Source organism: Battus philenor, unplaced genomic scaffold, assembly GCF_028537555.1.
Source record: "Battus philenor isolate CCGP_79_NKW_IND1 unplaced genomic scaffold, ilBatPhil1.0.hap1 SCAF_3, whole genome shotgun sequence".
Classification (NCBI taxonomy): domain Eukaryota; kingdom Metazoa; phylum Arthropoda; class Insecta; order Lepidoptera; family Papilionidae; genus Battus; species Battus philenor.
In genome coordinates this window covers 12,648,971-12,667,454 of record NW_027181693.1, presented here as the reverse complement: position 1 = coordinate 12,667,454, position 18,484 = coordinate 12,648,971, and the positions used below count along the sequence as shown (strand labels likewise).

At 33.2% G+C, this 18,484-nt stretch overlaps 3 protein-coding genes across 4 annotated transcripts in view; 1 reads left to right on the top strand and 2 right to left on the bottom strand.

The window, feature by feature from the left end:
* The window catches only part of kcc (solute carrier family 12 member kcc), a 355,477-nt gene that overhangs the window by 261,857 nt on the left and 75,136 nt on the right, over positions 1-18,484 (top strand). The gene's annotated exons all lie outside the window — the stretch shown is intronic.
* Positions 1,968-3,917, bottom strand: LOC137927154 (trypsin, alkaline C-like). The gene is made up of 4 exons (XM_068770976.1): positions 3,829-3,917; positions 2,944-3,112; positions 2,602-2,857; positions 1,968-2,306 (listed from the first exon to the last, which is right to left on the bottom strand). Exons 1-4 carry the CDS (start codon positions 3,872-3,874, stop codon positions 2,010-2,012), a joined length of 768 nt encoding a protein of 255 aa, XP_068627077.1. The 5' UTR covers positions 3,875-3,917; the 3' UTR covers positions 1,968-2,009.
* LOC137926600 (transmembrane protease serine 9-like) lies at positions 9,318-17,364 on the bottom strand. The gene is given in 9 exon segments (XM_068770269.1): positions 9,318-9,659; positions 9,953-10,208; positions 10,295-10,463; positions 11,098-11,163; positions 14,740-14,853; positions 14,856-15,066; positions 15,520-15,775; positions 16,954-17,122; positions 17,305-17,364. Coding segments are annotated over 9 exon segments (1,584 nt in total). The 5' UTR covers positions 17,351-17,364; the 3' UTR covers positions 9,318-9,362.

Below are 18,484 nucleotides of genomic sequence, written 5' to 3'. Positions count from 1 at the left end.
CTGAGTAACATATAAAATAAAATTTGTCTACAAAATACTACATAAAGTAATTGTTAGTAAGAGTATAATTTCCTTTGAACATGTGTAACGACTACTGTAAAATAAATAGAAAAATGAAAGTTCTTGTTTCTTTTATTCGTATTGCTTATACATCATTCATTGGTTATATCAGTAATTCTATTTTGCACAATCTGTTTTATATCGTAAAATAACATGATGGGTAGGATGATAACATTTAGATTTTGTAGCTAATGTTTAAAATAGCTATGATGTCTATTGACACCATAAAGTGGCTGTTATACTAAGTAATACTAATAAAACAATTATAAACGACTTCTCGATTAGATGCTGTCAAATTGTCGATCTCTTCATAGCCAATCGCTATTTTTACTTTTCTCACGAGCCACTAAATTGTTCTTACCTCTATCCTCTATCGAAAAGATAAATAATCAAAATAAAAACAGTATTATTTGCTATTCGCTGATTTATACACACGGTTTTCACTACTTTATAATAATTTTAAATGTAAGGCCTTAGCGAAAAATATTAATGCATTTTTATGAAATGTCTATGATATGCGACGATAAGAAAAAAAATGGAAGCTAGATTGCTGTAAGGAATTATGTCATCATTTTAAAAACCTTAAAAGTATTTTGTAAAATGTAACAAGTTGAAATGATATGTAACGAAATTTTTAAGACAGCAGTAATTTAAAACGCATTATATTTCGATACTTAATGTAATTTAAACTATGTCAGTTTAAGTAAGCTTTTGGAATAATATTTATAAAATGAAAACAGCCTAGGTATTACAATTATGGCTTCCGTAACGTTCCCATAATACGGACCTGATTTCCTTTTTCATAACATAGACAAACCAAAGTAAATGACATAGCCTAGTAGACGGCCAAATAAAAGTGGTAGTGGGCAGGCGACAACGCGTAGATTCTTAAGATACTGAAACGGAAACTATAGGCAAACAAACGCAATGTAGGACATCGTCCAGACACAAAATGGACATCCGTCGTTAACAAGGTCATCAAAATACGCTAGATAGAGAACGGTTCACACAGTTCCTATTGAAAATCTACGGAGGTAGCCAGCAGTGGTTAGTGTTCTACGGTTGAATGATGATGATCATCAACCGACCGGCTAAAGATCTATTCATTAAAAAGCATTTTAACAACCTTACTTTCAAAATTTAAACTTGTGTTAAATTTACTGTTTGGTGAAATAAGGACTATTATAAACATGTAGCCTCATAGGTTTGCGTGTTTATTATGTGAAAAATGTAGTTATTTGGAACAAAGGACCGAATTATTGCATCAATTTGATGTATTCACAATCATATACAAATATATACATTGCTCCATATTACTACCTATGCCAAAAAACAATCTGTTAAAAATCCTTTCTGCGCCTAAATGATGAATTTATTCTAGGATAGTTATAACAGAACCTATTGCATTTTCCTAATTTGTACTAAAACATACGATTCGATTAAGCGGCTTTCTGAGGCAAAGTTTTTTAATTATTTGTAAATGAAGAAAAAACTTCGAAACGTTTTCTTTTTTCTATATTTCCGAGAAGAAATCATTAAAACTAGAATTTTAATTGCCAATCAGTATTTGCTCATTGTTTTCAGGAACAACTTAAATATCTTTTGCTGCAAGCAAAGAATTGCAGTAATTAGTTCGCTGCTAAAATCTCATATGTCAATTCCTATAGTATTAATATAATATAAATAAACAAGTTCCGTTTTAACACAAACCTGTCGCAAATAGGTCGAACCGGTTTAAGGTGAACAAAAAATGACCGAAAGCTTACCTGATTTGAACTGATTTCACCGTGTTACTGTTAGTTAATATAGTGTTAGTATATTAAGTATTGCATGTCATATATTAAACATTGGAAAATATTAGTTTTTTTTTAAAAAGTACTAAAAATATTCCAAAAAAGCTTTGAGAATTTCTTTAAAATGTTTATTGATAAAATTGTTTATTACACAGTTTAAGCATTGCTCTGGATCCAGGACGTGTAACGCGAAACGCGAGCGTTCACTCCGGGGTAGCGCGCCGTCGCACACTGGTGTCCCCAAGAGCACACGCCGACCACCACGTTGTTGTGGTACAGAGGACCGCCGGAGTCACCTTGGCACTGGTCGCGGCCGCCGACGTCTAGCATGCCCGAGCACAGCATGTTGGCGGTGACCGTGAGTCCGAGCTCAGCATACCGATTTCTGCACGTGTTCTGGTTAATAGTTCTGATCTGAACTTCACGCAGTTGCTCAGATGGCCTGCCACCGAACTGAAACAAAACATTGGCTGCTCTCTGTCCGTTTCTTGAACTAATAACAGGGGGCGACACATATTGTCAGAGATTGCAAAAAATTACTAGCGTGATTTCTGAACGACTAAGACTTTTTGTTTAATTCTCGTGACGATTTCAATACGACACTACCAAGCGTTTTGTACTTTAAGAACATGAGATAACGAACGATTGATAGGTAAATAAATCAAAAATTTATCAAATCAGGTGACCAAAGAGAATACATATTTCAACATAAGTTTAAAAAATTGGAATAACCTTTCCTTATACTTACAGAGGTAGCTCCCCATCCAACAGCTATAACTTGTTGGTTATCCGCGAGATTGTAATTGGAACCAGCGATACTTGCGGCTCTGACCGTATTACCGAATGCGAACGTAGGTGAAACTCTTATAACACTGATATCATTGTCCATCGTGCGGGTATTGTAGTTTGGATGGTTCAAGAACTGAACTGAGTTGTGTACACGGCCTCCGCTGTTGGCGTTGGAAGAACCACAACGTACGCGCCACATACTTACGCCATCTCCACTGAAAGTAAAATATTGTTGTTGAGCAGACGTTGACAGTAACTAAAACAACTTCGACAAGAAATGTTTTGATATTTTCTCACTTACAAGACGCAATGAGCGGCGGTGAGTACAGATCGATTGTTAAGAATAGTACCACCGCAAGCCTGGCGATGGTTAACACCGGCCCTACTATATAGAAGAGCAACAGCAGTTGGATGTCTTTCAATGGTAGTTACTGATCCACCGACGATCCTTTGAGGATTTTTTGGGGCAGCTATAATGATGAAAATTTAATTAATTAAATCTAAAAGTTAGCACAAGTCACGTTTGAAAAGTCATGAATCTATTTTAAAGCTGACTGCCGACAGCGTCAATTAATAATGTTATAGTTAGAACGAAATATCATTAAGTAATTAAAATTCTAAATGTTATTCTCATTTTAAATTTATTTATGCGTTTGTACATATTTGCAATATAATTTTAAAAAAATTAATGTCTGCTTTGATTTCATTTTAATAAAAAGTTTATTTCAATTTCAGAACAGTTGATACCTTTCACTCAAAATTTAATGTAGTGACCGAATTATTACTTGTCGTATCTTTTTTAGAAAATTAGGGTTGCAAAGAGTATTTAGTATTTAGGAAGTCAATTTATGTGATAATTAATTCCATGGAAGTGTTAGTTGTTCACAAAACAATTCATTAAAAAACAACACATCACGTCCAAACATTAAAAAAGTGAAATTTTAACTACTGTTTTTGAATTAAATTAAACAAAGAATGTAGAAATAGACCATCACCAGAATTGATGAAATGGTTTAACACTACAAGAAATACCAGGTAAAGTATAAGCGGAGGTTCTAAATTGTTTTGGAATATTTGAAGCTATAGATACAAAAATTGGATTTAGAACGCATAGTATGATATTGTAACTTGTGTAAATACGTTTTAAAGATCATCGAAATCAAGGTTGATACTTTGTTTAAATTACCTGCAACTGCAGCTAGACCCAGGGCCAACAGAATGATGACACGCATCGCAAGACTTTTTGTTACAGTAGTAATTCAAGTAAGCTCCTCACTTATATACAGGACTTGATATGCATCTCAAACCAGATAGTATTTTATCAATTCTATGTATTGTAAATATAGAAAAGAACATAACACTTATATCTTTGCGCACATTATCGTCCAGGATTAAGTAAATATTGCTCATAGATATAAAACGGACATATTTGACGTATTTCATTTTAAAGTATCCGTATTAAATTTAATAATACGTTACAAAAAGTTTGATTCTTTCATAGGAAACCTGGTTAGGTTCCTAAAGGTTTCTAAAACCCCAAAAAATCAAAAAGTGTACGTAGCAAAGTCATGATAATATAATAAGAAAATGCGATTATCCGTGAGAAAAAAAATGATGTGCTCAAATCTAAGCCATAAACAGATTTTGTTTGACCTTGGTACTTATTAATAGTCATTGCAAACGCCTATCCAACACGGTATCGAATACATATAATTTGAATTTGCACATTTGTAGCTGTAATAGGGATTGTAGTAACAATATTTTCACCATATGTGAACTTGCCATTCACAATGCTGGCTTGGACAACGTTTTTCATTAATTTTCTCTAACCATTTTTGGCAACACCGGCCACAGGAATTTTTTCTGACCTTTGACGATCCCTACAGCTGAAAATGTTGGGGTGAAATCATTGTAAAACAAAGTTGCTTCATTTAGGAAAGTAATTACAAAAAAATACAAAGTCTAACTATTGCCGTACGAAAAAAAACTTTACTTTTTGTAACGAAATTTTTGGGCTGATGCCAAAATTTGTAAAAGTAGAAGGAGAAAGAAACATATTTTCAATGATAAGATTATACTGAACTCCGTCACGTGATCGTAAAAATTACATTTAACCATTTTGTCGCTAACAACAGACAACGCCGGCAGCAGGATCGGTTTTTCAGTTTTCCAAGTTTTGTAGTCTACAACCGAAAGTATACGTGGGACGGTAATGCAAAACGTTACTTTTTGTATCGACAACTTGGGGGCCTAGGTATTGTTTTATATATATATACAATGTACAAAGCGTTTACAGCTGCTTATATGTTTTATGTAAAAAAGGTAAATAAAATATGATGAGAAACTTTTTGGTGAAAAAAACATGCAGAGACACTTATCATGGTCTTAGTAACCAAATTAACCCATTTTTACCGACTGTGCCTATATTTGCCGCCTATTTCAAATTTCTGATTTCACAGTCTAAAGCAAACATGTTAGAAAAAGACAATTTGTGTAAAAAGTGTGCGCAATTATGTGCTGATTATAGTACTCAAAAAAGTATTACCATTTTTCACCAGCATATTTAACAGTTTGGTTATACAAAAAATTAATTTTCCATGAAAATGTCTCATTGTTTTATCTTTTTCAGGCTGTTGTAAATGATTGGTATTTATAATTTATTAACACTTATAGACACGGAGTGATTCGACATATAGGAATAAAAAAACTTCAACTTGATATGACATCGGGTATTATGATAATTGTCAATCACAGATGGCGTTTTTAGTAACTGTACGTAAATAATAATTCCCAAAATATTTTAAAAGTTAACTGTGGTCATCAACACAACTATAAAATAAGCATCACTTTCAAATTTCACTTATGCCATTAAACTACATACAAAGAGTTACAAATACAACAATATCAGTCACTATCATAAAACTCAAAGAGCCTATAGATTTTTTAATTACGTTGACAATTAACTAAAGTACACTTTGCGTGTAGGTAAATAAGAAAGAATAAAGTTATTTGAATATGCAAATAACACTCAATTAAATAAGGACTTTAAAATATCGATTTATTTTTAAAATTGCAAATCGATAATTTAAAATGAAAAATGTTAACGACATCAATCGATTGTTTTCTTAGAACACATTTATAAAAATACCAAAGAAACTTAATCTTTTTTGCGTTTGATTGTAACAATACTTTACCATAACAATATAAGCAGAAAAAAAATATCAATATTTCGTTAATTTTGTATTCAGGAGCACAATTATTACTTTATTAATGTCGAAATACTAAAGTATGGAAAAATTACATGTTTAATACACTTGTAACTTCTATTTATTAAAAATAAATATATTTATGTGTGCACATGTTGTGGCGGTTGAGAGTTGTATAAATAGTATAAGTGTTACAACAACTATCGTTTATATTATTAATTCATGTAACATCTAAGAAATAACCATCCCTACGAAAACGCTCGATAATGTCGTGACTTTGTTTTATTGCCGCCTCCGTGGCCAATGCCCAGCGCCGGCGCTGCGGTAGCAGCGGGGCTCGTCGGGGGAAGACCAAACAAATCAACATGACAGACAACATACTTTGAGATGGTATATGTACATACAAAGTAATCAATAATGATATTCTTAGCCTAAAAATATTATCGAGTATTGCATATTAAAACTAATAAAATTGGATTTAATTGTTAATAAAAGTTCGTATAATACTAATTTTAATCAGAATTAAAAAGTACAATAGTCATGAAACTGTTAAATAAAACTTTCCTTTTGCATAATGGTATCCGTAACCTAAACGAGATATCAACTTACGAAGAGCCTCATTTATTCCTAGGCTGAGATAAATATGTACATCGGTGCAAACGATTCCATTTACATAATATAAGTTTAAATTTAATATCTCATAACTTTTAATTATTAGAAACTATTGCTTTATTTTAAGTCAATTAGTGAACGTGGTCACTGAATATGAAACTAAATACGAAGAATTATATAATCAATCGGTCTAGTATTATGATTTACTGATCAATAAATAGTTGGTGTTAAATAGATGGCGCTGTTTGATTTATCCTAACTAGGTTAAATCCACTATTTAAAAATAAAGATACCGTTTAATAATTAACAGCAAAATTATTAATTTATTATGATACGTTGCTATGATAACAGCGATTTAATAAAAGCTGTTAAGCCAAGTGTAATTTAAAAATATAGTTAAATTTGTCGTTTTGCTGCGCAATAGCTTAAGTAACGAATGCCTCAAGATAGAAGTTAAAGAATTTATAGTTAAGATAACACAGTTATTTTTTTGCACTTAATAGTTAAAATGTTGCACTGATATTTTTTAAGAACAAAAGAAGATTGTTTGCGTTGAATAAATATGTCGTCACGATATATAGTGATGTCATAGTTTTTAAACACAAACAGTTTTTAGTTTTGAATGTTGGATTTTGGGTATTGCAAGCTTCTCTACACAAATAGCTGCTGAGATTTGTGACTGAAAATATATATATGTAATAAATAGAACTAATATGAGTACCAAATGTCCGTAAATTTTTCATAATACAGTATTTTGACATTAATGAAGTAATCGTACTCCTGCAAACAAAATTTACTAAATATCAAGAATTTTAATCTGATTATATCAATATGGTAAAGAATTGGCACAATCAAACGCAACATAAAAAATAAGGTTTTTTTTAATGATTAGTCATTTTTCATTTTGAATAATCGATTAGCAATTTTAAAAATAAATCGATATTTTTAAAGTCCATATTTTATTGAGTGTTATTTGCTTATTTTTATTCAAATTATTTTATTCATTATTATACTATATTACCTACACGGAAAGTATACTTTAGTTAATTGTCAACATAATAAAAAATTCCATAGGCTCTTTGAGTTCTAAGATAGGGACTGATATAATTGTATTTGTAACTCTTTGTATGTAGTTTAATGGCATAAGTGAAATTTGAAAGTGATGTTTGTTTTATTGTTGTGTTGATGATTATATTAAACTTTAAAAGTATATTATTATAAGCACAATTAATAATAACGCTATCTGTTATTGATAGATAACAATACTTGATATTACGTCATATTAAATTTTTCGTATGACAATACCGAAGTTTCATAATTTTCCTATAGACCTCGTATAAAACCAAACAGTTTTATCGTACATTGTTTTAGCGTCCCACTTATATTTTGGCTGTGGACTACGAAACGTGAAGATGTGATATACCATTCCTGCGGCCGACGTTGTCAGTTTTAGCAACAAAAATAGTCAAATGTCATTGCTACAATTGTAAGACATATCCCGGTATAGTCTTTTTATTTAAAATTTGTTTCATTGAAAATAAGTTATACTAATTATTTTCAATGAAACAAATACTTTACCATCGTATACTACTTACTAACTTTAGGTGGCAATACTACTCGTTGATTTTTATACTTGCTTCGTACAAAGCAATTGGTTCCATAGTCTTAACCATCGAGATAGTTCACTACGAAAAGTAAAATTTTTCATAGGAACCACATGAATTACTCTGATGGTCCGAAACCTTTTTAAAAAAAATCCTATACAGCTAGCAAAACTCAGAACAATGTAAAAAGGACGAAAGGTTTACTCTGAAATTCCGTTCAGAACCCTCCCATCACCACTGACATCGTCATACTTTAAATTTAGATATCTCGACGACCAATCTGTTTTTCTTATTCTTTATTAAATTTGACCGTATTGCTTATCTACTAATCAGCCTGAAACAACACTGATATTGGGGAAAAAATAAAAAACAAAAATAATAATTATTATTTTTTCGTTCAATGTAATGAGCCTTACAGCATATTTGATATTTATAGGTGTATAACTTAAGTATTAATAAATGAAAAAAAAAATTTGTTACGTTTCCTTAATTTCGCAGAAGAAATTGTTAAAATGCTTAGATCTATACCAACTATATGCCGTATTTTGGATAACTTCTGTTAATTTTTAAGACGTATTTACAAGTCTGTGATTTAAAAAGTGATCAACTGGTTTCCAATACTCCCTTGAGAAAGAGTGCCCGTGAACACGGTACACAGATCTCTGCTTACACTCGGGCCACCGGGCTGGCGGGAGAGATCGCCATCTGTAATTGCATGCTCGACGCAGGCGCTCTAGGTGCAAGATTGTTCCCACTCAGTGCAACACTGGCGGTCCATAACAAAACGATTGGTAATCTATAGTCTGGTTACCTCTCCTCAAATACCTTCTGCAATCAAGTTAGATGTTGACATTGTAGGCTTTAATTGATTGATTACCCCGGTAACATCTGCTCATTATAGAGTAATCAATTGAAACACATTAAAATCTTTTTGGTCATAGCTTTCAGAAATATGTCGATGTCTTTTGCTGCAAGCAAAGAATCACAGGTATCAATTCGCTGATAAAATATCATGTGTCAATTCGTATGGCACGTATAATCAAATTACTTTTTAAGACTAACTAGACGCTAATGACACAACCGGATAAATAAAAAATAGATAATAGACGAAAAACGGCAAAAAGCTTTTCTTATTTGAGCCAATTTCACACTTTTTAACTAGTATAGTAAGTATTGCGTGTCATTAATTAAATAGTAGAAAAAACTTTTTAATTTTTTTGAAGTACGATAAAAATATTATAAAATTTTCGAGGTTTTATTTTAAAAAAGTTTATTAATTAAATTGTTTATTACACAGTTCAAGCATTGTTCTGGATCCAGGACGTGTAACGCGAAACGCGGGCATTCACTCCGGGGTAGCGCGCCGTCGCACACTGGTATCCCCAAGAGCACACGCCGACCACCACGTTGTTGTGATACAGAGGACCGCCGGAGTCACCTTGGCACTGGTCGCGGCCGCCGACGTCTAGCATACCCGAGCACAGCATGTTGTCGGTGACCGTGAGTCCGAGCTCAGCATACCGATTTCTGCACGTGTTCTGGTTAACAGTTCTGATCTGAACATGGCGCAGTTGCTCAGACAGACTACCACCGAACTGAAACAAAACATTGGCTACCTTTTATCCGTTTCTTCAACTCCTATCATGAGGCACTAAAAATTGAGATAACAAAATAACTAGAGTGATTTTTGGACGACTAAGACTTATTGTTTAATTTTTGTGACGATTTTAATACGACACTACCAAGCGTTTTGTAATTTAAGAACACGAGTACGATTGCTTCGGTTACCCGGTAAGTAAATCAAGAATCAATCAATTCGAGTGACCAAAGAGAATACATATGTCAACATGAGTTTAAAAAAATTGGCGTAACCTTTCATTATACTTACAGATGTAACTCCCCATCCAACAGCTGTAACTGGTTGATTATCCGCGAGATTGTAATTGGAACCAGCGATACTTGCGGCTCTGACCGTATTGTCGAATGAGAACGTAGGTGAAACTCTTATAACACTGATATCGTTGTCCATCGTGCGGGTATTGTAGTTTGGATGGTTCAAGAACTGAACTGAGTTGTGTACACGGCCTCCGCTGTTGGCGTTGGTGGAACCAGAACGTACGCGCCACCGACTTACGTTATCTCCACTGAAAGTAAAATAGTTTTATTGAGCAGACGTTGACAGTAACTAAAACAACTTCGACAAGAAATGTTTTGATATTTTCTCACTTACAAGACGCAATGAGCTGCGGTGAGCACAGACCGACTGTTAATAATGGTACCACCACAGGACTGGCGATGGTTAACACCGCTCCAGCTATATAGAAGAGCAACAGCAGATGGATAACTTTCAATGGAAGTTACTGATCCACCGACGATCCTTTGAGGATTTTTGGGGACAGCTATAATGATGAAAATTTAATTAATTAAATTTAAAAGTTAGCACAAGTCACGTTTAAAAAGTCATGAATCTGTTTTAAAGCTGACTGCCGACAGCGTCAATTAATAATGTTTAAGTTAAAATGAAATATAATTAATTAATTATGATTTTTAATTTTTGAGTATTTTTTAATTTGCTAAGCTTTTGTGTATATTTGCAATGTGCTTTTAACAAAATTACTATCTAATTTGATATCGTTTTAATTAATAAGTTTATTCAGAACAGTTGTTTGCTTCCGCTCAAAATTTAATGTAGTGACCAGTTACTTATTGAACATTTTTGGAAAATTAAGGTTCACTAAAACAATTTATTAAATAACAACACATCACGTTTGAAACATTAAAAAAGTGAATTTTCATCTTCTGATTTTTTAATAAATTAAACAAAGAATGGAGAAATAGGGCATCATCAAAATTGATGAAATGGCTTAACACAACAAGAAAAATCCGAAGTTTAATCGGAGGTTCTAATATGTTTGGAATATTTGGAGCCATAGATATAAAAATTGGATTTAAAACACATAGTAAGATATTGTAACTTGTGTGAATAAAATTTAAAGATCATCGGAATCAAGGTTGATACTTTGTTCAAATTACCTGCAACTGCAGCTAGACCCAGGGCCAACAGCAGAATGATGATACGCATTGCAAGACTTTTTGTTACTGTAGTAGTTCAAGTAAGCTCCTCACTTATATACAGGACTTGATACGCATCTCAAACCAGATAGTATTTTATCAGTTCTGAAATATATTGAAGAAAAGAACATAACACTTATATCTTTGCGTACGTAATCGTCCAGGATTATCTAAATGTTACTAATAGATATAAAACGGATACGTTTTACGTATATCATTTTAAAGTATTTGTATTTAGATTAATAATACATTACACCAAAAAGTTTGGATCCTTCACAGGAAACCTAACCACTACCTAAAGATTTCTGAGACCCAAAAAAGTGAAAAAGTGTACGCAGCAAGGTCAGGGCTATAAACAACGAAGTAGTTAATAAATAAGCAGATTAAGAATTTTAAAATTAATACAAAATTAATAAATTCATTAGAAGAAAGCGTGTATAAATATATATATACATATACATATATGTGTGTATATATATATTTGTTTATATATCTCTCTATGCATCTTACTATGCAAATGTGTGTTTATTTATGAATATATAGATATTAATATAAATATATGTAAATATATTATTAGTTATTAGTAGACGACGCATTTCTTTACATTTATATATTATAAAATTACAAACAATTAAAAAATAAATGTCACCTGTTTAAATATTAAATATCTTATGTCCATAAGAAATAAGTCCATTTAGAGAATTTGCAGCAAAACCGGTATGATATCTTGAAAAACTCTTTACTCCCTACTCTTTTTCTAACGTGAACGAGGCAAACATAAACATTGTATGTGTATTGTAAAGCAACTAAATTTATTTTTGCCTCACCTTATGCCAAGAATCACCAACCCAGTAAGTCTATAACAAAACAAAATAAAACTTAACACAAAAAACTCCAATTTTTTTATTTCCGGTTTCATTTTACGTATTTGCTCGTATACTATCGTGTTTATGGTCAGTAATCTAGCACAAGTCTTCAACAGTCGCTTGTTTTGTAATGTTATGTAAGATTATCTCTTTTCATGAATTGCGTGTCACATAACATATAACAATCTCTTTTGGAAAATAATCCATTGTTCCTGTAGCAGAAAAAATAGTAATTATTACGAATTTGGACTTCGAACTTTTTTCTCATGCCGTTTTATTATTATTTTTATTACGTGTTGATGTAGAAGAACACTATGGGATGATATGGTTAACAAATTATTACACTCTAAGTACCAGCCAGTAAAATTATTGGCCTCCGACTGGCGGCAAATGTTCTGCGGTGAATACGTGTTTCTGGAAGATTGCAAAACCAATAATAGCGCTCACTGGAGAAACAGGTGCCTACTAACGCCACAAATCATAGACCCACAGGCGTATTATGATCATTTCTTTGGAAACGGCGGTGGTCGTAGTTTGATCACGAGGGTGTTTATTTTTTTTTTAATGTCTTAGAATACATTGGCCAATTCACCTTCCATTGACTTCTCCCATCATGACTCCTGATGGCCTGCCTTATAGATTATACTCTGGCTATAGTTTGAATAAGGGAGCTCCGGGCAGACCGTGCCAAAAGTAATAAGGGATGTGCAGCAATTTAACTTAATATCGAAAGCTAGCTAATATGTGTGAAAACTATAAAACTACCAGAATACCTTCTGTTTCATGATTAGCATATCAAACATACCTTACTTCGATTCTAAATACAAATCTTATACAGCACAATATTTTATTCTCAGATTTTCAAGTGGTGAGCTTAGCGTATGCGATGACTACATATAGTATTGGCACAGTAGATGTACTTTATCACCACCACCTATTCAAAGGCTCTTGAGAAATTACGCTGTCGCCGACTCCTACGAAACTGCCTAAAGTGGCATTTTAGTAGGTTTATTTATGTGGTTCAAAAAATATAATTTCTGCCATTTTAAATTTCAGACTGCGCTGGTGTTGCTCAAACACTGTAGTGGATTCTTTAATATTTTATCATTACTTTTATAACTTGATTAATTAGCGGATATATCAATGATAGTTTTGCGAACTATAGCGGTTAACACTCCGTTTGCGGCGAATTCATGACGCGTACTGTCTTGACCAATCACAGGCCGTTTTCTTCTAAGTATTGTAACGTTGCATGTTAGCGTTCCATATACATAAATTAATATTTAAACAAATCCAATTATAAATGGAAGAAACGTCACATAATTTGTAATACAGTGAAGAATATTTGAACCTTTGAGGGGGCACAGAACATCTCAAGTGGCATAGGGTTGTGGAAACGCGCTATTGACTCAGCGGACCTTTGTTTATAACAAACACTCTAACCTATCACCAATGCTCATTCCTTGCATCGGTTGCGTTCACAAGTTATGTGACGTCTCACCCGCTAATTCGAAGTTTCATTATAAATTCTCGTCTCGGTCCTTCAACTTCTTTCTCGAAGCATTTTTAAACCAAAGTCCCAATCTCTATATATCGCTTCGCATCCCAAAGGGGTAAGTGTTGAACAAATATTATAAAAAAAAAAACTAATGTTAAGTAGCGTTTAACTATAAGTTAGTGCTCAACATTTACTCTATGTTCATAATTCTATTATTTTATGTACTTTATTATTTTACATTAGTTTTTTTTTTTATTTCTTCTCTTTTCATTTTACAATGCTTTAAATTTTGGAACTCCATTCCGACAGTAAACAAATCAAATCAACTGCTTTCGGCGTCTTCCCTTTCCTTCGTCGCAAGCCATCTCGATGTTTTACTGTCAGCGGGGCAGATCGATAATATTTGTATACATATTATAACTAGGGCATGTATTCACAGGTGCAAGTTTAATTATTAAACAAAACTTTCGGTCATTGAGGTTCAATCTATTCATACCTCGCACCAGCACGAACACACCTGTTTACTACCGGCGCTCCCCGTTCCAACCCGATGCCGCCTGACCAGTCCCGGAAAATCATGCGACTGCTTACCACGACCATCAGAGGAGTACTGACCTGCAGTGTAAAATTAGACCAGGCTTTCTGCTCACTACCCTTTTATTTGAAATATACTTTCCTTCTGTTGCTTAGTTCGCTGTTTCTTTTTACCTTACCACAACTTGAGCAAGGAGTCAGGTTTTAGTACCCAACGCTTAAATATATAAAACGATACGGTATATGTTTAAGGAAGAAATTACTTAGGATTTGGACCTATGCATTTTAACGCAGAAATTGAAAGCAAATACAAACTGATGCATGTCATCGTTATTGCAATGAGTTTGTAATATTTATTTGAAAAATATTACATTCCATCACGCGTTTCTTTATTTTATTTACGGAACGTACGAGCGTATGATTTTATAAAAAAAATGATTAAAAATCAGGCGTAAGGCGTCCACAGACTGCTGGACATAGTGTCTCCTTTGTACATTTCCAATACTCCCGGTTTGTAGCGGCCTACATCAAGCGTCTTTCGATCATAATGGGAAATTCAAAGTTGAAATATAATATCAATGTTTTCAGTATAACAGTTTATTGTCAGACTAAGGATACTAGCGCTAAAAATTTCTTCATAAGATATAAATTCATAACTGTAAGTTCTTTTTATAATTGTTAAACTAATGACGAATTATTTTATGCATGTTCCTGAATCCACGACGTGTACACAGTTTAAGCATTGCTCTGGATCCAGGACGTGTAACGCGAAACGCGTGCGTTCACTCCGGGGTAGCGCGCCGTCGCACACTTGTATCCCCAAGAGCATATGCCGACTACCACGTTGTTGTGTAGTAGAGGACTCCCGGAGTCCCCTTGGCATTGGTCGCGGCCACCCACGTCCAACCAGCCGGAGCAAAGCATGTTCTCGGTGACCACATCACCAATATCTGCGTATCGACTTCTACAAATACCTTGATTTATTGTCCAAATCTGTACGTGGCGCAATATCTCTGAAGAAACCCCCTGAAACTGAAACAAATTAATTATATAGTTATCTAAATAATATTGAATTCCCATTTTTCCTATGAGTTGGTGAGGTTACAACGTACTCTCACGCTAATCATTACTAATCTATTTTAAATTTATTAGACATAAGACATATCAATGACTTTTAGACTTAACTCTGGAGCAATGAAAAAGCTTCTTCGATCTTTTTGAGTTTAAACTTTTCAATTGTTTTTTGTCGATGAAATTATTGTCAAAATGCATATTAAAATTCTTAATTGTCCTCGTAATACTACAAAATATGTTTATATGCAAAAATCATAAGGTAATACAATTTCTCTTATAATAATAAATCAGATTGCCCTTGCCTCAGAGGAAGCAGAGAGTTCTTTTACTCGATTAGACAAGATGTTTTTTTAATTTCGTCATCGTCTAAAATAAAATAATAATATTTTGCATTTGTCATTGAGTACTCACAGAAGTACGTCCCCATCCAATGGCCCAAACGGGCGCGTTGTCACTTAAGTGGTAATTGTGGCCGGCAATGCGTGCCGGTTGGACGTTGGTGCCGTAAACGAAGTTTGTTGAAGCTTGCATGATAGCAACGTCATTATCCAATGTAAAGTCATTGTATTGTGGGTGAAGGAAAAGCCGGGCGGTGTTGTGGACATGACCCCCACTGTTAGCGTATGTGGATCCAACGCGGATACGCAAATTTCTAGGTAGTTCTCCACTGGAATCATATTTTAAAATTTAAAATATTAATTTATTTGAAAATAGGACATTATAATAAAGTTAAAAAAGCGTTCCTTAATAAAATTATTGTCTTCATCCCATTAAAGAATTAAATAAAATAATTATTAAAAAAAAATTATTTTATTAATTTTCATTCAACTTTAAAAGTAAGTAAGAGTAATGGAGTTTTCGGCCTTTAGGTCGGAGGACAATTCATTTTCAAAATAGTATTTATAAGCTTGTGAAAAAAATTGTATGGCTGTAGTGTAAGTACTATACAAATCCTCATCATCAACCAATGGTTGGTTTTAAAAACTTCAAAAAGTTACATTTTGAAGAAGGAAATAAGTTAATAAAAAATTCTGAAGAACTATTTTTCATTTGTTTCTCTTGCTGTCAAAATAAGAGAATCTAATGAAGAAAAAAATCGTCACATCTTAAAATCTTTCGTAAAAAAAAATATTCAACTCAACGAATACACACATCTTTAACCATTAAGCAAATGTTAAGAAGGTTTGGGTGCAAAACGGTAATGGATACGTCATATAACCCTGACTTTGAGTCTTCAGATTTCAACCAGTTTCGGTCTCTATAGATATTTTTTACTTTACAATTGTTTCTTTTACAATTGTTTGACTGCCAAAACTACTTGTACGCGTAAATGTTTATTACAGAAACATTATCATGTCACTACCGATAAGATAACGAAGAGTCATCACATACCATAGTGCACTTTTGGTGCAGGAAGAAAAAATTGTATTTTGCTACGCGGAAGTCTACGATATTGCGTACATCTAAAAAAAAGAATTGAGTCGAAGAAATATCTTGAGATAGATCCACTCTATTCCTCACATTTGTGAAAATATGTCATAAAAATTTCTTATACATAATCAATAGAAATTTATGTGACATGTATTAAAAAAAGGAAGGTACATTAGTGAAAATAATCTGGAGCCTTCAAGAGTGGAGTGAACAGGTTTCTTTTGGACGGGCGTGTACCACCTTAGTCTTCATCTACACTTTCCATCAGGTGAGATAGAAGACAAACGCCTATTCCATTATATTAATACAAAATATAAATATATATTTTATTCAATTCCTACATGCTTTAAGCATAATAAACGTATACATATATATTAAAGAATTCAATATGCTATATGCTGCATACATACTTACAAGATACAATGGCCAGCAGTTAAGATGGACCTAGTATTCAAAATAGAACCTCCGCATAAATGATATAAGGATGTACCGAACCAAAGTTTCAACAAAGAAGCACCAAAGGGATAATCTTCGATCGTAGTCGTTGTCCCCCCTACAATTCTTTGCGGGTTTCTATGGACAGCTGCAAAGACGAAACCATTTTTAAGTTAGGGCAAATTTGCATTCATGTTGTCTAAAATGTTTTGGAATATTTGAAGCTATAGATACAAAAATTGGATTTAGAATGCATAGTATGATATTGTAACTTGTGTAAATACGTTTTAAAGATCATCGAAATCAAGGTTGATACTTTGTTTAAATTACCTGCAACTGCAGCTAGACCCAGGGCCAACAGAATGATGACACGCATCGCAAGACTTTTTGTTACAGTAGTAATTCAAGTAAGCTCCTCACTTATATACAGGACTTGATATGCATCTCAAACCAGATAGTATTTTATCAATTCTATGTATTGTAAATATAGAAAAGAACATAACACTTATATCTTTGCGCAAATTATCGTCCAGGATTAAGTAAATATTACTCATAGAAATAAATCGGATACATTTAACGTATTTCATTTTAAAGTATCCGTATTAAATTTAATAATACGTTACTAAGTTTGGATCTTTCATAGGAAACCTGGTTAGGTTCTTAAAGGTTTCTAAAACCCAAAAAAGTCAAAAAGTGTACGCAGCAAGGTCAGGGCTATAAATAACTAAATACGATACTCGTAGCAGTTAATAAATAAGAAGATTAAGGATTTTAAAATTAATACAAAATTATTAAATTCATTGCTAGAAAGCGTGCACTCTTCAGTAAAGCATCCTGTGTTATACGACATTTTATAACACACACCCACACACACATGTGTCTGCTCCTGACCAGACATTCATCATCAGATGCCCAAACCTGGACCTGTATTGTTTGAACGCATGTACCGTAAATTAACTTAACGTACTATGATAGGTATTCAGATAAAGATTCATAATTTTGATTAGCCGTCTCGTAATGCAACTAACAACTATTACACATGAAACTGGCATATATCCATTATGATTTTTCTTTTACACCTATGTTGTATGTAGTACCTTTTACACGTTGTACTCTGCACTGACGAGACCCTGCAGAGGTGGGTAGCATAAACGTAACTATGTACTGTTTTGATTTAAAAGTGCCGTAGCTAGTGAAATCACCGCTCTATAGTTATAAACCAACCGATACTACATGCGTCAACTTGCTACAAAACCGCTGTGTTTCATCTCGTCAGTGAGCTATGTTATTTGCGATCATATCAAAACCCTTTCTCGTCTCTTACTAAATACACTTGTTTGCGATTGCAAGAAATGTTTGTCATCGTTAGGAATAGAAGCAAGGACCGTTCCGACCGAATTTGATATGTGCCTGATATGATATCTATCCGAAAATCTTTTAATTGCACACAATAGTAATTGCCACACATTCTAGAAACACAATAAGAAATCACTATGGAAATAGGTATAAA